Source organism: Bos indicus x Bos taurus, chromosome 6 (assembly GCF_003369695.1).
Source record: "Bos indicus x Bos taurus breed Angus x Brahman F1 hybrid chromosome 6, Bos_hybrid_MaternalHap_v2.0, whole genome shotgun sequence".
Classification (NCBI taxonomy): domain Eukaryota; kingdom Metazoa; phylum Chordata; class Mammalia; order Artiodactyla; family Bovidae; genus Bos; species Bos indicus x Bos taurus.
In genome coordinates, this window is record NC_040081.1 from 3,559,082 (window position 1) to 3,580,618 (window position 21,537).

The window sequence follows — 21,537 nt, forward strand, 5'->3', positions numbered from 1 at the left end:
TATTATATCTGTACATGAGGCAGGAGCAAGGGAGACGAGGCATCAAAGGAACATGGATAGTTTGGAGCCATTCAGAGTTGCCAGGATCACTAGGACGGATTCAGGCCCTGACTAGCTAGGACAGAGCTGCTTAGGGCCTGGAAACTTCCCTAGAGCATGGACCTCATTCCCAGCACACACACGGGCACTTTAAAAGACATTCCATCTAAGCAGAAACCAATGACCCAATTTGTATGGTCCACAGTATCTGTTACTTGACCCAGTGTTACTAATCATGATTAATAATACATTTTGAGGCCATGGTACAAAATCTTTTTTTCATTTCCTTTGGATTTATTTCAGGCCAAATTGAGTCAGCCTTGTGAAGCTACCTGCAAATCTCTTTTTCTCCAGTCTCCTACTCTTATCCTGCCTTTGTATTAAGGAAGTTGCTTCTATCTAGCAGATACCCCCAGTAGGTAGGTCCCGTCCTGGGATCTTGACAGATTTTTACAGCCCTTTCTGAGTGTCTTCTTAGGGCTCCAGGCTCTTTAGAGACACACAGTTACAAGGCAACCTCTTCTGTTACTGTTAATCACTTCTCATAAACACCTTTGGTGCTCCTTATGATAAAAGACCCCCCTTGCTTTTGGAGGTAAGGGTAAGGAAGAACAAAGGAGGCAAAGGGATGGAGAGCCCCATCCTGCTACACACCAAGGATGTCCACAGGCAGGGACTTGGAGCAGTTGTTTTGAGACTCATGAAGAGGGGATGGAGGAGTTGGAAGTGTGCCTCTGAGTGGTGGATGAGGCTTGCTGTGTTATTAAAGTATATGCAGGGTCCCCTCTGTGGGCAGTGCTGTTCCACCTTACCAGTGTGTGCACCAGGGCTTTCTCTTTAAATGATGGAACTGGCCAGGCTCTTAGCTACAGCGAGTGTCCTTTCTGGCTTTTAAAATTCATGGATTTGCTTTGTAAGGATTTCTACTGAATGCATATTTAGGCGGAGAAAGATGGTGTCTTATTCCTATGGAGTCATTTGTAATAATGTGAACTGAAATTCAGACCTTATGAGATATATAAATATGACCAGAGGCTAAAAAACATTGGAAGCATCTAATAAATGTAATATGTTATTTTTGTGGCAGCAATATTATTTTAAATACAAATTTTATTGAGAGTGAATATGAGGATTTATTAGTCAATATTTATAAATTCATTTAAGCTTCTGAGATAAATGGATAATCTAAATAGTTGTGGTTAGGAAGGCTGAAGTGGATTGGAGTTTGGTGACATAAAATCCTCATTTCTTGGCCTCTTTCCTCGGCATTCTGTAGGGAAACACTGGTTCATTTGAAACTTCAGCCTTCAAGATTTCAAAGGAAGGAGCCAAGATGTATGTAAGCAGAAGGTATGTGTCTTTTTATTTCTTTCAAGTTTGACACTCAAAAAGAAAAAAACAGTCATTGATTTAACAGTCAAAGACAAGGAAAGAGCACATGAAATAATATAAGGGTTGAGAATGCAGGTCACTTAACCTCTGTGTGCCTCAATGTTCATCCTTTAACAAAGCTTGGCTACCCAGATGGCAATGTGCCAAGTGGCATATGCCTTTTCTACCAAATACCTTGTTGATTATGAGTGCTTAACATATGCAAAGTGTGTAAGTCACACCTCCTTTTTCAGTCAGTATTCTCACCTGCAAGCTGTCATTAACCACTAATGGTTTTCTGCAATAAATAGATTTACTGGAAAGCCAGTGGGGCTTCACAGAATAGGAAAGAGGCAGTTTAGAAAAAGGGCAGGAGGAATCAAGGATGCCACAGAAGCAGCAGCAAGAGCCACGCCTGTCACTCCGGGAACTGGTCTGGCCTAGGAGCCCCTCTGCCACTTAATGCATCTGACCTCCAAACATTTTGTCCTGTTCCATCTGCTCCCAAACTTCAGACTCCTGGAAACAGGGATACATGGGTGAGTTTCTGGCATGGCTCTTCCTGCCCTCCCTGCACTGTATCAAGAGTGGGTAGAAGATGTATCTGACCCCCTCGGTTTCCACAGTGGGAGGTGGCAATGGAGAGCAGTCACTGGGATCTGTCCTTTTGCCAACAGTACATAAAATAGAGAATTCTACCGGGAGGAATATGTGGTGCCTAGAGCAGAGGTGTGTGGATTCTGGGTAGTCAAAGCAAAACAAAACAAAAATCACAAGTATCTGCTTTACTCATGTAAGGCTTCAGATTTTCCTCAGTAGCTCTGTGAGCAGTGATATACTGCTAAGTGTTTAACAACTGGTTCTCTGGCCTTGATTTGTAGCAATTGTACATTTCCACAGGGCAAATGCTCCTGCTGCTCCTTCTGCTGCTAAGTCGCTTCAGTCGTGTCTGACTCTGTGCGACCCCATAGACGGCAGCCCACCAGGCTCCCCTGTCCCTGGGATTCTCCAGGCAAGAAGACTGGAATGGGGTGCCATTGCCTTCTCCAATTCATGTGGCCAATTTCAAGCTACCCCCATGACATCAGGGCAGATGGAGATACACAGTAGTGTACTGCTGTGTAACATTTCAGCTATATAGCCCGGCCAGATGCGAATCACCTCCAGTGCATGGATGACAGTAAAGTGTGGCGAAATAATTAGGGAGTGATGAGTTTTGAGTATTTGTTACCTTTGTTAACATAATTTATTTAACTGTAAGTTTATACAATAAGGAAATGACCAGGTGGCTCAACTGGTAAAGAATCTGCCTGCCAGTGCAGGAGACACGGGTTTGATCCCTGGGTTGGGAAAATCCCCTGGAGGAGGAAATGGCAATCCTCTCCAGTATTCTTGCCTGGACAATCCCATGGACAGAGGAGCCTGGCGGGCTACACTCCATGGGATCACAAAGAGTAGGACATGATTGACCACTCATGCATGCACTTAAACGATTTCATTTTTAATGATAGCTGTATTTTAGCACATGGTTTGCAAAATTTTTCAGAAAATCTTTGAGCCAGTTCCAGCATTCTATTGCCCATGAAGTGGGTCAGTAATGCTATTGAGAGAAACAGATCGAGAGATTTGAGAGATTCCTTACACAGTAAGATGCTTGGTGGAGAGGCCTAGGGCCTGGGGATTTTCCACAGAGGTCTATAACAATGGGGACTATCAGCAACAGAATAATAATCAGTTCAGTTCAGTCGCTCAGTCATGTCCAACTCTTTGCGACCCCATGAATCACAGCACGCCAGGCCTCCCTGTTCATCACAAACTCCCGGAGTTCACTCAGACTCAAGTCCATCGAGTCAGTGATGCCATCCAGCCATCTCATCCTCTGTCATTCCCTTCTCCTCCTGCCCTCAATACCTCCCAGCATCAGAGTCTTTTCCAATGAGTCAGCTCTTCACATGAGGTGGCCAAAGTACTGGAGTTTCAGCTTCAGCATCATTCCCTCCAAAGAAATCCCAGGGCTGATCTCCATCAGAATAGACTGGTTGGATCTCCTTGCAGTCCAAGGGGCTCTCAAGAGTCTTCTCCAACACCACAGTTCAAAAGCATCAATTCTTCAGCATTCAGCCTTCTTCACAGTCCAACTCTCACATCCATACATGACCACAGGAAAAACCATAGCCTTGACTAGACGGACCTCTGTTGGCAAAGTAATGTCTCTGCTTTTGAATATGCTGTCTAGGTTGGTCATAACTTTCCTTCCAAGGAGTAAGCGTCTTTTAATTTCATGGCTGCTATCACCATCTGCAGTGATTTTGGAGCCCCCAAAAATAAAGTCTGACACTGTTTCCACTGTTTCCCCATCTATTTGCCATGAAGTGGTGGGACCAGATGCCATGATCTTCGTTTTCTGAATGTTGAGCTTTAAGCCAACTTTTTCACTCTCCACTTTCACTTTCATCAAGAGGCTTTTGAGTTCCTCTTCACTTTCTGCCATAAGGGTGGTGTCATCTGCATATCTGAGGTTATTGATATTTTTCCCGGCAATCTTGATTCCAGCTTGTGTTTTTTCCAGTCCAGCATTTCTTATGATGTACTCTGCATATAAGTTAAATAAGCAGGGTGACAATATACAGCCTTGACGTACTCCTTTTCCTATTTGGAACCAGTCTATTGTTCCATGTCCAGTTCTAACTGTTGCTTCCTGACCTGCATACAAATTTCTCAAGAGGCAGATCAGGTGGTCTGGTATTCCCATCTCTTTCAGAATTTTCCAGTTTATTGTGATCCACGCAGTCAAAGGCTTTGGCATAGTCAATAAAGCAGAAATAGATGTTTTTCTGGAACTCTCTTGCTTTTTCCATGATCCAGCAGATGTTGGCAATTTGATCTCTGGTTCCTCTGCCTTTTCTAAAACCAGCTTGAACATCAGGAAGTTCACGATTAATAATAGTGTCTGTCATTTACTTAGTAAACCACATTCTTACTCAACATTCCACTCATTTTTGATCCTCACAACAAACTCAAGAAAAAGGGAAGCAAGCTATGCAACAGGTAAGGGGATGGAGAGTCAGAGAGCTGAAGTGACCCCTGACATGTGGAGCTGACACTAGAATTGGGACTTTGAGATTTCCAGTTCACAGCTTGTCCCATGCCATCCTATTTCTTTGAACCCCCTGCCTTCACTGGGAGAGCCACTTACATAGTCTGGGATGTTCTACATCAGCCCTTATTCCCCAAATTCATTTCAGGGGCCTCTCTTGTATCTTCACAAATAATGAAATAAAGTTGGAGGCTCATAGAATGGGCAATGATGACCCATTGTGTTAGCAGCTTTGATAGCTGCACCCAACGTTGGCCACCAATGATCCTTACCCCCTGGTATTCATGTCCTCGGACCCCTACATAGAAGTGGGCTGACCTGTGCGACTGAGTCAGTACTGCAGGAGTGACCGCGTATGCCCTCTGAAGCCAACTGTTAATGGCGCTGCAGCTTCTGCCTCCTTTCGAATCCCTGGGGGAAGTGCCCTCAGCTCTTATGCTTTGCAGGTTGCCAGCAGAGGGCTGTGCAAACACCCAAGCAGCCCTGTGGGGAAGCCCACACTTAAGGAACTGACAGCCCCGACAGCCGGCACCACTTGCTAGCGTGAAAGTGAGCCACCTCGGAAGTGGACTCTCCAGCCACCACCAAGCCTTCAGAGGACTGCCTCTTGGGCTAACATCTGACAATAGGCTCATGAGAAACCCCAAGTCAGAATCACCCAGCAAAGTGCTCCCAAATTATTGACCCACAGAAACTGTGAGCTATGACCAATGTTTATGTTTGTTACACAGTGGTAGATAAACTGGATTTTTTTTTTCAGAGCTGTACCATATGGGCTGTGGGTAATCTTAACTACAGAGAGGTGTTAGGGGCTTAAGGAAGCATTTTAAGTAAATTGTTTTTTGTGTTGTTTTTGTTTTCCACCAAAGAAATCGGATTCTCAGTTCGACCTTAGAGGGTTTTGTACAGTTTAACTAGAAATGCATTTTCTCTTTAATGCTTTTCTAAATGAGTGCCGCTCTATACTGAGAACATTTGCAAGTCTGAAGAGCAAGGCTCGTGAACTGGCACTCACTCAGGCACCCTTAAGTCATCTCACAGCCCTTTGGACCCCCGCCTTCATTGTCCCTTTTGGGTCTCTGGGCCATGGCTTTGCCTGCCCTTTGGAAAAGCCTGAACAAGGGGAAATAACGAAACAAATCTACTAGGAAGGGGAAAGGATAGAGACCCCACTAGATGTTGGAAGTGGAAATCTTAAAATCATTTGCAAAACATCAGCCCCAACACCCGCTGGGAGGCTGAGCCGTCACCTCTTCTCCCTGTGTCTCCACCCACTGAAGTTCGCTCCTAGAAAAATCTGCTCATGTCCCCAAGAGCTCTGGAGAGGATCTTGGCGTAGAGAGGCTGTTGTGCCTACTGGGAGGGTGGGAGCCAGGGTTATACCGGCTCCTTGGCGCGTTTTCTCTGAGCTGGACGAGGCTGCGTGTGGACCTCCGAACCGTGGCCCGAGACGAGGCGCCCTTGCGCTGGCGGGAGGAGTCTGGAGGTGGGACCCTGAAGGCGCGCCTCGCCGGCAAAGGCAACCCGCGCGGAGCGCGCACGGCCACTGAGCGCCGGCGCCTCCAGCATGGAGTGGGAGCTCAACTTTCTGCTCTACCTGGCGCTCTTCTTCTTTCTGCTCTTCTTACTTTTCCTCCTGCTCTTCGTGGTCATCAAACAGCTGAAGAACTCGGTGGCCAATACGGCCGGGGCGCTCCAGCCCGGGCGCCTCTCCCTGCACCGGGAGCCTTGGGGCTTCTCCCGCGAGCAAGCGGTGTGACGGCCGCCGCGCGGACACTGGCGGGAGGGCATGGAACTGTGCGGGCACCAGGCTGGGGCTCGGCCTCGATTCTCTGGCCGCACGGCAGCCCGGGTTCTAGGGCCAGGCTCGGCTGCCTCTCTGGCAGGTCCGTTTGGGCATGGGAGCTGTTGGCAAATGGGCGAGTTTCTCTGCTCCTCCGGGAAGCTAGGGGCTCACGGCGCGCTGGGATGTCAGGGATGACGGATGCCTGGGGTCTGGGCTGGTGGTGTGCTTTTAGGGAGGGACCCTAAGCTTTTCCGGGGCGGGGAGAAATACAGAAAAGAGAGAAGGTTAGCTTTTGAAGCCAGAATGGCTCTGAGCACCTGCAAGCTCTTCTTTCCAGTCCAACAGCATTTTTATCTTGTACCCCAGGGATCCAAAAGTAAATTATTCAGATGATTCAGTCCAGGCACTTTCAAACAAAATCGAATGTCAACCTAACCTTTGGGATAAGTGACAGGAGAAAACAAGTCACACTCGGAGTATTCCACATACTGCTTTGAATGTCTGTGCTGTGGTAGACCTATGTGGGATTCAAGTGGCAGTGCGCGGGAGAGAGGACTGAGTGCTCCATTTGTTATGAGGTTTCTCCCCTTCCTCCGGATCCCTGCTCCTATTCTAAACTCCGACCCTGGAGGTGCCTGCGGATTGCAGTGGCGGGTAGGTTTAGAATCAGCAGGAGGGTGAGCGTTAGAGTGGGAGTCACTGGGAGATTTCTTGGGGTTGCCATGGAGGGCTGAAGAAATGAGGCCATTTACGCGTGGTAGGGCAACAGGGATGGATAACAGGGGAAGATCGAGGCTGACATTTCTGCCAGGCTGTCCTAGGTAATTAGAATGATTAGATTGATGGGCTGAAGTAACTTCTCACCCGTGTGCCCTAAGTACCCTCCGGGCAATGTTAGTTCGGGAAATAACTTCATCTTCCAGGTGCTCTTTCCTCAGTCTTTGCCATCTCAGGTTCTGGAGCGGAGCTGCTGCCCTGGGCTGGTGTGTGGAGGACGGTGGAATTACGGGCCGGTAACCAGGCGGGAGTAACCAGAGACAGACGACTTCTGCGATGGTAAGCAGGGACCACCCTTGGTTTTGCTTTGTCCCTGGGTAAACATCTAAAGACCCAGGCCCTTACAAAAGTGAGGGTTCAAGATGAAGGAAATGGGTGCAGTGACATAAAGGGCTTCTCTCCTACTCAGAGCCAGTGAGCTTCTACAGGAACCAAGGAGCCAAACCAATTCCCAACCTAGTACAGCATCTAGGTAGAGGATCATAAAAATTAGAATGGGATGTGAGAAATGAGTGCGATTGATAAATATGCCTTATTGGAAAATAGAACAGGGGTTCTTGAAGTTGAAATATGTAATGCAGATATAGTTTGTCTTTTCAATAAGGGAAGATTTGGGTTCAGCCATGTTTGGGGTAAAATAAGCCATCCATATCATGACTGTAACACTGAAAACACTTATTAATTTTAGGCACAAAGACAGACCATGTAGAAAGGCTAAAAACAACAAAATGCTAAGTATTAACCTAAATTGAGAATATGAAAGTGAAGTGGAAGACAATTATTTTAATAATTCAGTAGAAGGAAAAATAGTCTCAGTACTTATGGGGAAAGTTTTGGTCTGAGACATTCAAATAACTTCCTACATTCAAATAACTTCCTATTTCACTTTACTGTAATGGTGCTATTGTGAATAAAGTAAGCAGTTTATTTTAAATATAAGGTCATAAATAAATTCATATATATACATTCACATATATATCGGAGAAGGCAATGGCACCCCACTCCAGTACTCTTGCCTGGAAAATCCATGGACGGAGGAGCCTGGTGGGCTGCAGTCCATAGGGTTGCTAAGAGTAGGGAACGACTGAGCGACTTCACTTTCACTTTTCACTTTCATGCATTGGAGAAGGAAATGGCAACCCACTCCAGTGTTCTTGCCTGGAGAATCCCAGGGACGGGGAAGCCTGGTGGGCTGCCGTCTCTGGGGTCGCAGAGAGTCGGACACGACTGAAGCGACTTAGCAGCAGCAGCATATACATATATATGAATTCATATATATATGTATGAATTTAAAATATGTCATAAGTAAATTCATACACACATATATATATGAATTCATATATATGTATGTATACACACACACATACCTGTCTTTATGGGAGGTGTAATAAGACTTTATTTGAATTCCCAGTTTGAATCCCAGAATCAACTACAGTGATTCTAAATTGCACTTTGAACAGTAGTTCTCTAATTGGTTGACACCCCTACAGTGACATTTAGTTATACAGTTGTATGAGTGTGGGAGTAGTTAATAAGTAGTAATAGTTTAGAAGGATGAAAACAATCACTTCCTACTTTATAAATAATCAGAATGCAAATTATTTTAACCACATGTTTGACTTGATTTTATAATCCTTTATTCTTCCTAGTAATGACACTGGTGTCCAAAGGTTTAAACCACCCCTGACTCTTCTAGACAGGAGACTAGAGAACTCAGGGTGAGTAGTTTGCTGCTATCCCAGTTTTAAGTCAATCTCTTTGCTGGTTCTATTAACTCAACTTCCTACGAAAGGAGTGGTTGTCTTTCTCTTTTGTAGCCAGTGCCATTTTTACGACCTCCTCAGAATCTAATTCATGAGTTACTAAGTTCCCATTTCTACAGGCAAAAATGAATACTTACTCCTATTGTCCAATCTGTGCCTTGAGCCTGCCCTAAACCCTGGGAATTAAAGATTCTCATACTGCCTTGTTCTATTCATTTATTCAGTCGTTTTTCAAAACCCAACATAGACATCTCTCACATTAGAACTACTTTTGAACTCAAATTTTTTCCTACCTGTATACATTCTTTTTTTTAAAAAAAAAATTTATTTACTTGGTTGTGCCCTTATTGTCATGTGAGTTGCAGCATATCTTAATTGTGGCATGCAGTGTATAGTTCCCTGACCAGGGATTGAACCCAAGCCCCCTGCATTGGGAGCTCAGAGTCTTAGTCGCTGGACCACCAGGGAAGTCCTAACCTGTATACATTCTTGATCTAGTGCTCCAGCATCCACAATGGTTTAGGTCATAGGCTTGTAGATATTGATTGTTCCATCCACTGACCACACCCTGGTCCTGACAGTTACTACACTAAGTCTGTTTTTGAAGACCGTGTACATATGAGCTAGACATTAAAACATTTGAAAAGTCAGGAATATTTAAAATAACTGCTCATTATATAACTTGATTATTAAAAATTGCTATATTTTATTTTCAGTAAGAGATTTTTAGTGATTCTTCAGCAATGTTAGAAGCTGAGTTGACTTTCTTACATCATAAGGAAATTGGCCATAATTCAGTTGTTATATTAATATTGTTTCAACTGTTCTTATTTCATTGTTGTTTCTAAATTTCAGCTATTTTAAATGACTCAAATTTTATTAGGATGATCTTGATTGTTTCACTGATTTCCAAACTTGAAAATGCAATGAACCTGCAGTTCTACTTGAAAAGATAAACATTATAAGTTGGCTAAGAATGACATCACAGTCACACCTGAAATCTAAAATGTCTAATAAAGTCGATTCCTGTTTCTGAACTTCAGTTTTAAGCACAGCTGTAGACGCAGGACTGATGCCATCTGGTATGATTCCACAAAATAAGAGAAAGTTTTCCCAGAGTGTGCCATGCACTGGCTTTTCTGGGAATGACAAGGTGCCAGGATTTGTTTTTGGTTCACTTGCAGGGGTGGAAACTTGGAACTAGGTGAGTAAAAAAAAAAAATGCAATATCCCATTTTTAGCTTGACATTTCATGTTTCCAATTTTGCCTATAGTTTCAAAATAAGTGCAATAGAGTCAAACATTTTTAATGGCCAAAATTCTGAACATTGTCAATGGTAAAACCATTTAGGATAGTGGTAAATGCTTTTTTTCCCCTAATCCATACCTACTAATATAGGGACTTGCAGAATACTAAGGGTATACTGATGTAATATGAAGAAAGTACTTCCAGAATACTGTACTCTGTTTTTAATGTTTATAACTCCTCTAAGGTACCTGTGCTTATTTAAGCTAAATGCACAATTAATTAAAACTCTGAAACCATTAGGAAACTGCTGTCAGATGTCTATGTTACATACAAGGGAGAATTAAAAATTGAGTTGTAGGTTGTTGATATTGATATTTCTTTTTGGGGGGTTTGAATTAAGGAAATCAATGATAAATTCTTCATTTTTTACTTTGTCTATACAAAATAAAGTTATATATGAAATAATGATCTGGTTAAGTATTGAGTAGTTAGCATCTTACCATATAAGAATTAGGATAAGCAGAAGGGTAGACCTGTGTTCAGAAGAGTAATCACAACATAATGCACTAAAAAAAACACTTCCTGATGGATCAATCTAAAAATCCTCTTATTTTCCTTAATAGCAGCTATTTTACACAATAAACCTGCTCATTTCCTCCACCTCTGGTCTGTTGAGGATTTGGTGGGTTCAAATAAACTTTTGTTCTATTAATATGACTCTGCTGCTGCTAAGTCGCTTCAGTCGTGTCCGACTCTGTGTGACCCCATAGACGGCAGCCCACCAGGCTCCCCTGTCCCTGGGATTCTCCAGGCAAGAACACTGGAGTGGGTTGCCATTTCCTTCTCCAATGCATGAAAGTGAAAATTGAAAGTGAAGTCACCCAGTCGTGTCCAACTCTTCACGACCCCATGGACTGCAGCCCACCAGGCTCCCCTGTCCATGGGATTCTCCAGGCAAGAGTACTGGAGCGAGTTGCCATTGCCCTCTCCTAATATGATTCTGTGAAGTTACTTAAACTTACTGAATATGCACATATTCTTCAGGCAAGATATTTTTTACTTTCAGATGAAAATTTTCTTTTTGATAGGGGTTTCTTTTTGTTCTCATGTAGCATGGAGGTTGGGGGCTCAGCTACTGCTGGTACTGCCTGCTTCAGCAGCTCACAGACATCAGGGTCAGAGTGGCCCTGAGGTTCCCATGGCTTTCCCCCTAGGTTCCAAGGTGGTTGTTTCGGTTCCCAGCAAGAAGACGGAGGAAGCCCAAGAGGAAAACAGGGCATGCCAGAGTGAGGCTACCTCTTCTTAAAGAGCTTTCTCAGAAGTCCAACAACTTTTGCTCACATCTCATTGGCCAAATGGTGTCATTGGCCCCTGCTATCTCTAAAGTTGCCTGAGAAATGTAGTTTTTGTAGGTGGACATGTAACTACCTTCAACAAAAATCTGAGTTCTCTTCATAAGGAAGAAGGTAACAGTGTATCTTGGGTGAACAACTTGTAGTCTGTGCCCCAAATACAAAATACAGTGGTAAAGAAGCATAACGCTCGAGACAGTTCAGAACGGCAGCTCCTTCACAACAGCAGCACGCCAAGCAGACTGCTGTGATCCGAGAGTGACTAGAGTGAAGACAGGCCAGGTTTTCTCATGAAACGCTTACCAGGACTGACTGCTGTCTCAGCCGATACACCTGTCCCCATCAGGCTTCTCTAGACGAGGACCCTGGGAACGCTTGGACTTTCTCGGAAGATGTGCTTGCTTCTTGGAGGCTTGAAACGAGATGAGGAATGTTTTACCTTGCTGCTTCCACATCTGCGTTATCTTTTCTCTCATTTTCCTAAAAAAAATTTGGTGTAGTCTAGTTGTGTATTTGATCCCCATAAAAGGATCGTTCTTTTCTTGTACAGGGGAGGGAAATCTATGTAAAGAAAGGCTACTTTACTCCCTTCTGTGTCTCCACCACCTCATCTAGGAATATCATGGAAGAATTGCCTCTCGGAGCTGCCTCCATAAACAGCCTACATCCTGGCTAAGCAAAGAGAGAAGAAACACTTCCCACATCCAGGGCTGTCCAAAAGAACTTTCTGTGATGACAGAAATGTTCCATATTTGCAGTGTCTGATACAGTAGCCACTAGCCACATGGCTAGTGAACAATTGAAATGTTGCTACTGTGATTGAGGAAGTAAATTTTAATGTTATTTAATTTTAAATACTTTAAATGTAAATAGCCACATGTGGCTAGTGACTAGTGTTGTGGACAAACCTTTCTCTTTCTTGTGTTTTACACCTTGCTGGGTGTGTATGTGGGTGGGGGGTGTTGAATAAGTTGTATGCTTGACATTCCATGGTCTTTACTATTCCACCTTGCCATCGAACTTGTCTCCCAGAGGAAAGGGAAAAATGGTATTTTGGAACTAAATTCAGATGTTAACTTGACATTTACACATTGAACATATGTATTTGTATGTGTTTCTGTGTGAATAGAATGGTTTTCTGGGAATAGGTCCTGTGGTGATTTCAGTGATAACTGATGATGGGAAAGTGGTGGTGCTGGTCACTTGACTTTCCTAGTGAACATTATGTGTTCCTTGTCATAGTCAGTAGAGATTCTGTTGTGCAGTTCATTCTGTTACTTTATTTTTGTACTCTTGTGGCTGCTAAATGATTATTCCGTGTCTGTTTTTCAAAATACTTTGTGGTTTATATTTTTTAAAAGGCTATGAAATAAAACATAGTAGCTCAGCCTGTGTGTAAGTGAATTATTATTACCCATACCCTCTGAAGTGTTAATTAGGATGAGATAAATGGGTGGAAGAAAATATTTATTTTTGTATCAGATTTTCTTTATAATGGGTGTGTCTATATGCCAGTTAATGTTACCTTTTAAAAATATTTAATGACTCTTTCATTGTATACAGAGTTTGGGTAAACCGTTGAGGGGCAATGGTATCGAGTTAACTCTTTCTTCAAGTCTCTAGATGTTTTTCTACGCTGAGCATCACTTGACTCTTGTTTACCTGGGTTGTTTGGGTTTGTTTGTCTTTTATTATTGAGTTATTCTTAAAAATATCCTGGACACTGTTTCTTTATCTAGTGTGTGCTTTTTTTCCCTAGTCTGTGGATAGCCTATTCATTTTCTTAACATATCTTTAAAAGAGAAATTTTTATATGGCTGATTCATGTTGATATATGGCAGAAACCAACACAATATTGTAAAGCAGTTATCCTTCAATTAAAAATAAATAAATTTTTTTAAAAGAGGGATTTTTAAATTTAAATCTCTCTACTTTTTTTTGTGTTATTGCTTTCTATGTACTCTTTAACAGAATTCTTCCTTTCTTTTGAGTCACAGAAATATACTCCAGTACTTTCTTCTAGACTGGAAGTGTTACAGTTTTAATGTTTACTATGTCTGTTATCCACCTCAGTGTAAATTTTTGTGTATGCTATGAGGTAAGGATTGGGTTCTTTCTCCCCTCGCCTCATATTTTTCCCCCTTTTATTGAAAAGGCTTTCCTTTCCCTTTTGGATTACTTTGGCCTCTGTCAAAAATCAAATGACCATATAAATGTGGGACTATCTCTGGGCTCTCCTTTCTGTTCCATAAAGTGAAAGTGAAGTCGTTCAGTCATGTCCAACTCTTTGCGACCCCATGGACTGTAGCATACCAGGCTCCTCTGTCCATGGGATTTCCCAGGCAAGAGTACTGGAGTGGATTGCCATTTCCTTCTCCAGGAGATCTTCCTGACCGAGGGATCAAACCCGGGTCTCCTGCATTGTAGACAGACGCTTTACCGTCTGAGCATCTTAAACTACTGCCTCACTGTCTTCCTTACTGCATTTTCACAGTAAGTCTTGGTATTTACCACAATGTTATCAATCCTAACTTTTGTAATAAACTTCTACTGAAAAGTTAGTCTGTGTGCATAAAGACATTTGAATAATTTCAGTTGAAAATATTTATTTATTTATTTATTTTTTACTGTGGGATGATTTGGGAGAATGGCATTGAAACATGTATAATATCATATATGAAATGAGTCACCAGTCCAGGTTCGATGCACAATACTGGATTACTGGATGCTTGGGGCTGGTGCACTGGGACAACCCAGAGGGATGGTATGGGGAGGGAGGAGGGAGGAGGGAGGAGGGTTCAGGATGGGGAACAATTGTATACCTGTGGCGGATTCATTTTGATATATGGCAAAACCAATACAATATTGTAAAGTTAAAAAATAAAATAAAATAAAAGAAAAGAAAATATTTAAATTCAATAAGAAACCTCCACCTGATACCATGCTTCCTTTATTCTAGCTTGTAGCTCCACCTGTAATCTAAATCTAGATCTGGAATAGAACATGGTCAAAAAACTCGTCATAGGTAGAGAATATCCTTTTTCTTCCCCCTGTTACTACAGTTGAGAGAAAACTGTAAAGTGATACAAAACAAAACAACAAGCATGGAAGCTCATGAGTTGTTAGGGTCCCAGCTTCTCTACCAGCAGAAGTCTGGCCACAGATGGATTGCCTAGCTCAAGTATCAGGACATTCATTTGGATGTTTTCCACTTGTCTGCATGGTGTCTTGACCTTTGAGTAATTGGATCATGCTTTTTAGAAATTTGGCTGAGGTAGTTTGATTGGCACCAAATCATGTCTCATACCCCCTTTTATTTGCATTCAGTAAAGGACATGTTCTTGTCCTTTACATGTCTCAGCTGGGGCCTCATTGGGAAGTGTCTTCTCATTATAGAGACAGTAAAGGGACATTCATCTCCTACAACTATAATCTCACTATGTTCCTTGCAGCTAACAGTTCTTAACAGTTTGCTATGTATCTTTTGAGATGATTTCCTGTGTATTTTCATGGTCTTACCATGTGACTTTGACATTGAGAGGCAAGGTCTGTGTCCCTTCCCCTTGAATCTGGGCAGGCTCGTGACAGTAGAAATTTTCAGAAGCAATACTGTCTTGTGAAGGTAGATCAGGAGAGGCAGTGCAGTCTCTCCATTGTTTGATGGAATATCTAATTTTGGAGCCCTGAGTCACCATGTAATATGGGAATGTTCTGAAGCTATCATCATTTTTTCTGAAGAACCCCAGGCCCAGGTTCCATGTAGGTGCTGTAGTTGAATGTTCCCACAGACAAATAACTTAATGAATGATGAGTCCTCCCAGTTGAGCTTCCAGGCTTCCTGGAGCAGAGACCAGGCGGTCTCACCATGCCCTGTCTGACTTTTGGTGGTTGTCCTAAGTCACTAAGTTTGGGAGAGTTTGTTATAGCAATAGTAACTGGATAATATGTCTCAGAATGCTTGTATAGAGTACTCAGCAATGTAACAAGTATATGCTGTTTGAACATTAAATTTGTTGCCAGTTTTGTACAGATTTTATTTATACAAGTGTGATTGCTGGGTCAGTTGGCTTAGAAATCTCAAAAGTTGGTAGATACTGACAATCTCCATACTAAATGACTATGCCAGTATATACCTATCCATGTTCCTACACTATTTGACATTATGGATCTTTTAAAAATTTTATGTTGTAGTGAATAAAAAATAATAAGACCTCATTGGTTGGATTTGAAAGATTATGAGGGAACTTGTCCCTCTTGTTTTATATTTATTGGTAATTTTAATTTCCTCAAATCTAAGTGCCTATTCATATATTTTACCTATTTTTCTATAGGTTATCTTTTAATAAGTAATTTATATATAGTAGAGATATATAATGACTACATATATAATATATTCATATACATAAGATGATACATATATAATGACCATATGTTGTCATTGTTGTTTCATTGCTAAGTTGTGTTTGACTCTTTTGCAACCCCATAGACTGTAGCCCCCCAGGCTCCTTTGTCCATGGAATTCTCCAGGCAAGAATACTGGAGTGGGTTGCCATTTCCTTCTCCAGGGGATCCTCCCAACCCAGGAACTGAACCTGCATCTCCTGCATTGCAAGCGGATTCTTTACCACTGAGCCACCAGGGAAGACTGTTATAATGATCATGTATGGTATATAAAATCACTAAATGCATATGCATATATACATACAATCATTAATCATTCATCAGCTAGAAGTTGAAAATATTTTCTCCTGGTCAGTTGTCTGTGTTCCCTTTACTCTGCATTTTGAAGATCTTTTTAATTTATAAATTTGATAGGTAAAAATGTGATTATTTGTTGTTTTTATTAGGAGTCATTCTATTATTAGTTTGAGTATTGATCATTTCTCCTTCTTGTTTTGTGAGTTGCTTACTCATATCTTGTCCGTTTTTTCTATTGGTGCATTTTTTAGTTCCTTATTGAATTCTTTGTGGATATTTATTTTTCTTTTCTTAAAGAATTTTATTTATAAATGTGAACACAATGAAGTTAAGTCTTCTGCCTCTCCATAATTACCAGTTTCCATTTCGTCTTCTTGGATACCAGATTCTTATGTATTTTTGTAGACTTATAAAATATATTTATTATATTCATTCATAAGTATTTATATCTTTTAAATTTATATAAATTAAGTCACACTATATGCACAATGTTCTATTCCTTGCTTTAAAAAATGTAACGATTATTCGTTACTTATTTATCCAGCAAATATTTATTGAGTGCTCATCATGTGTTAGGCACAATCCAAGTTATTTGGGACTTGAAAGTGAAAGTGAAAGTAGCTCGGTCGTGTCTGACTCTTTGCGACCCCGTGGACTAAACTATCTGTGGAATTCTCCAGGCCAGAATACTGGAGTAAACAAAAAAACAATAAGAAGGGAAAGGGTAGCCTTTCCCTTCTCCAAGGGATCTTCCCAACCCAGGAATCGAACTGGGGTTTCCTGCATTGCAGGTGGACTCTTTGATTTACCAGTGGAAAAAAAAAAGACAATGGACTCCTTCCGTCATGGAGCTTATGTACATTCTACAAATGAGGCTGCTTCTTTTTAACTATAGTATTCCATGCACTGTAGTATTCCATGAGTAAAGGAAGCACCATGTACTTATCTATTTCTTTTGTAATGGGTATTTAATTGTTCCCAGGCATTTGTTATTTCTAAAAATACTACATAACCCTTTGACATAAATCTTTAACAAATGTTTCCATATATTTATAAGAATAAAATCCTAAATGTGGAATCTCTAGACATGTACATTGTGTAAATTTTTTGTTAATAGAAATTTAAAAGATATATAAATGAGGGAATATTGCTATAAATTTTTATTCTTATTGATTATTTAAACATTTTATTAATTTTTATTTGTTTGTTTTGAATAATATTCCATTGTCTGAGTGTACCACAAATTGTTTATCCACTTACCTATTGAAGGATGTCTACTTTCACGTTTGAGTAATAATGAATAATTATTAAAGAAATAATAATAATATAAAAATAAATAATAATGAAACCTGAAACAAACTTCCGTATACAGGTTTTCATGTGGACATAGTGTTCAATCCATTTGGGTGGAAAGAAGCACAATTGCGGATCATATGGTAAGAATATATTTAATTTTGTAAGAAACTGCCAAAGAGGATTTATAGATGAGATAAGGTGTTTTGTGGAAGTATCTGTTTAGATCTTTTGCTCACTTTTAAGTTGGGTTGTTTTCTTACTGTTGAGTTTGAAGGATTCTTTATGCATTTGGATAGCAGACCTTTATTTGCAGATATGTCTTGTAAATATTTTGTCCCAGTTTGTGGCTTGTCCTTTTGTTCTCTTAACAGTTTTTTTTTTTTTTTTTGCAGAGCAGATGTTTTTAATTTTAATACAGTTTATTGTATCAACTTTTTTCTTTTATGGGTCATGATTTTGGTGTTGTATCTAGATTTTCTCCTATGTTACCATCTAGGAGCTTTATAATTTTGCAGTTTATGCTTAGGCCTATGATCCATTTTGAGGTGATTTTTGTGAAAGGAATAAGATCTGTGTCTAGATTCATTTTTTTTTTTTTTTGCATGTAGATGTCTAGCACAATTTGTTGAAAAGACTTACTGATTTTTTGAAAAGTAAAGTATGTCAGTGGAAGATGAAGCATCTCTTCATGCTGCAAAGTTTTACTCATTAAGTTGCCTGCCTGTTTTTATCTGTTTTACCAAATAGAAATGATTGACATATTCTGAATTTAATGGATTATCAAGCCCTTTCTGGATTAGACTACCGGTCCTCCCTATTTTCCTATTGCCTTTTGGTTGCAAGTGAGAGAAATCCAAACTCAAACTGGTATAAACAAACAAAGAAAATTTATTGTCTTAGTAAGTGAATGACCTCGGGGTAGATTTCGCTGAGGTACAGATATTCAAACAATGTCATTAAAATCCAATTTTTCCCTCAACTTTTAGCTCTATTTTCAGCTATTTACCAAGGCAATGGCACCCCACTCCAGTACTCTTGCCTGGAAAATCCCATGGATGGAGGAGCCTGGTGGGACTACAGTCCATGGGGTCGCTAAGAGTTGGACACAACTGAGCGACTTCACTTTCACTTTTCACTTTCATGCATTGAAGAAGGAAATGGCAAACCACTCCAATGTTCTTGCCTTGAGAATGCCAGGGACAGCGGAGCCTGGTGGGCTGCCGTCTATGGGGTTGCACAGAGTCAGACACGACTGAACTGACTTAGCAGCAGCAGCAGCATGTCTATTAACTAATTCTGGGAGATAGTGAAGGACAAGGAAGCCTGGTGTGCTGCAGTCCATGGGGTCGCAAACAGCTGGTCATGACTAAGAGTACATCATGAGAAACGGTGGGCTGGAAGAAGCACAAGCTGGAATCAAGATTGCCGGGAGAAATAATAACCTCAGATATGCAGATGACACCACCCTTATGGCAGAAAGTGAAGAGGAGCTAAAAAGCCTCTTGATGAAAGTGAAAGAGGAGAGTGAAAAAGTTGGCTTAAAGCTCAACATTCAGAAAACGAAGATCATGGCATCTTGTCCCATCACTTCATGGCAAATAGATGGGGAAACAGTGGAAACAATGTCAGACTTTATTTTGGGGGACTCCAAAATCACTGCAGGTGGTGACTGCAGCCATGAAATTAAAAGACACTTACTCCTTGGAAGGAAAGTTATGACCAACCTAGAGAGCATATTGAAAAGCAGAGACATTACTTTGCCAACAAAGGTCCATCTAGTCAAGGCTATGGTTTTTCCAGTAGTCATGTATGAATGTGAGAGTTGGACTGTGAAGAAAGCTGAGCGCCAAAGAATTGATACTTTTGAACTGTGGTGTTGGAGAAGACTCTTGAGAGTCCCTTGAACTTCAAGGAGATCCAACCAGTCCATTCTAAAGGAGATCAGTCCTGGGTGTTCTTTGGAAGGAATGATGCTGAAGCTGAAACTCCAGTACTTTGGCCACCTCATGCAAAGAGTTGACTCATTGGAAAAGACTCTGATTCTGGGAGGGATGGGGGGCAGGAGGAAAAGGGGACAGCAGAGGATGAGATGGCTGGATGACATCACCAACTTGATGGATGTGGGTTTGAGTGAACTCTGAGAGTTGGTGATGGACAGGGAGGCTTGGCGTGCTGCAATTCATGGGGTCACAAAGAGTTGGACATGACTGAGCGACTGAACTGAACTGAAACGACTGAACAACAACAACAACATACATATCAAGTGCTACATCTATTCTGTAGCACTGCTTTAGATGCTTCAGAAGCAGTGGAAATAAGAAAGGAAGTTCCCTACTTTTATTGGGTTTGAAAGTGAAAGTGAAGTCGCTCAGTCGTGTCCAACTCTTTGCGACCCCATGGACAGTAGTCTACCAGGCTGTGCTGTCCATGGGATTTTCCAGGCAAGAATACTGGAGTGGGTTGCCATTTCCTTCTCCAGGGGATCTTCCCAACCCAGGGATCAAACCTGGGTCTCCTGCATTGCAGACAGACACTTTACTGTCTGAGCCACCAGGGAAGCAGGAAAGTTTCAAGACTCAGTCTGATTGGACTAGCTCAGATCATGTACTCACCTGATGAACCAGTCACTTGGCCAGCTGTGGGCTGATCTGACCTAAACCTGGGTAATATATTCCATCCCTAGGACTAGGGATGGGTCTGGACCACATGGACTATGAGTGGGATGGGGCTAGGTACCCAAATGAAGACCAGAGATGATGTTGAGAAAAGGCAGAATGGATGCTGGGAGACAAGTGATAAATGTCTTTTTAAATTATGTTTTCGGGAGATTGACTAAGAAAATTCTTCAAGAAGATATTTCTTTAACCATAATTCTTTAAGATTTAGAATGTGTTAGGACAAACTGGCAAGCTTTTACAACATTCGTGTTTCTTGGGCCTCTGTGAACCTGATTTTATCCAGAGTTGTACATTTGAGACTCCCTTGCCAATGAATTAAAGGCTCACATTGCTGGACAGTGTTCTCTCTTTAAAAGGAGAAAGTGCTCGGGCAGACCCTGTGGCCCTTTCTGCCTTTCTTTTTCCTATTGCTTGAAGTGTGGCCGTGGTGGCTCCCTCTCTAGTAGGGCCCTGTATCATGAGCCCACTGTTATGAAGGAAGCCTGTGCTGAGAATGGCAGGTGTCTACAGAGTGCATATAGGATAGGCATAGGAAGAGTGCTCCTCATGTGTATGATTTCATGTGGACAAAGTCTGTTTGCCTCAATGCCTAAATTACTCAACATACTTATTCCTCCCACATACTATTAATGTATGGGTGTTTCTGAATTCTTCTGAGATTTAGAAAAGATGAATTTCTAATAAACATAGATGCTAATTGGATATGAATTTTTGCTCACATTAGATTATCACAGTGCTAATTTTTATGTGGGGCATGAAGTATATATAGACTTTTTATTGGACCACTTGTAATTATTCATTAAACCATGATAAACTTTTCTAAGAATCACCTGAAATCACATTGTAATAGTGAAAATGGTTTTCTTAGTCATAATATTTACTGAGTTTCAAACTGTGCATAGTAAACATGATAAGGATTCAGGACACCTTCAGGGGACTCACTATGTTGCTTCTGTATCCTAGGAGCTTCTCTGGCAGTCCAGTAGTTAAGACTCTGTGCTTCCACTGCAGGAAGCACAGCTTTGATCCCTGGTCAGTGACTAAGATCCCACTCTCAGCATGGGCAAAAGACAAAAGAAAAAACATAGCTGTCCTAGTATATGTGAAGTGATATCACATGGGTTTAATTTGCATTTCCTTGATAATTAGTGATGGGCTTTCCAGGTAGCAAAGTGGTAAATTTGTAATCTGCCTGCCAATGCAGGTGATGCGGGTTCAATCCCTGGGTTGGAAAGATCCCCTAGAGACGGACATGGAAACCCACTCCAATATTCTTGCCTGGAAAATTCCATGGACAGAAGAGCCTGGTAGAATACAGTCCATGGGGTTGCAAAGAGTCAACACAACTGAGTGACTGATCACGAAAGATAATTAAGTGATGTTGCATACATTTCCACATACCTGTTGGCTATTTGTATATTATTTTTTGAA

At 41.4% G+C, this 21,537-nt stretch overlaps 1 protein-coding gene across 1 annotated transcript; it reads left to right on the top strand.

Annotated features, from left to right (window-relative positions):
• Positions 1 to 1,372: 1,372 nt before the first annotated feature.
• Positions 1,373 to 12,821, top strand: LOC113894774. Its single transcript, XM_027545426.1, has 4 exons — positions 1,373 to 1,389; positions 5,788 to 6,393; positions 7,247 to 7,349; positions 11,297 to 12,821. The coding sequence occupies exons 1-3, from the start codon at positions 1,373 to 1,375 to the stop codon at positions 7,308 to 7,310; spliced, it is 687 nt and encodes a 228-aa protein (XP_027401227.1). The 3' UTR covers positions 7,311 to 7,349; positions 11,297 to 12,821.
• The last annotated feature ends 8,716 nt before the right edge of the window (positions 12,822 to 21,537 follow it).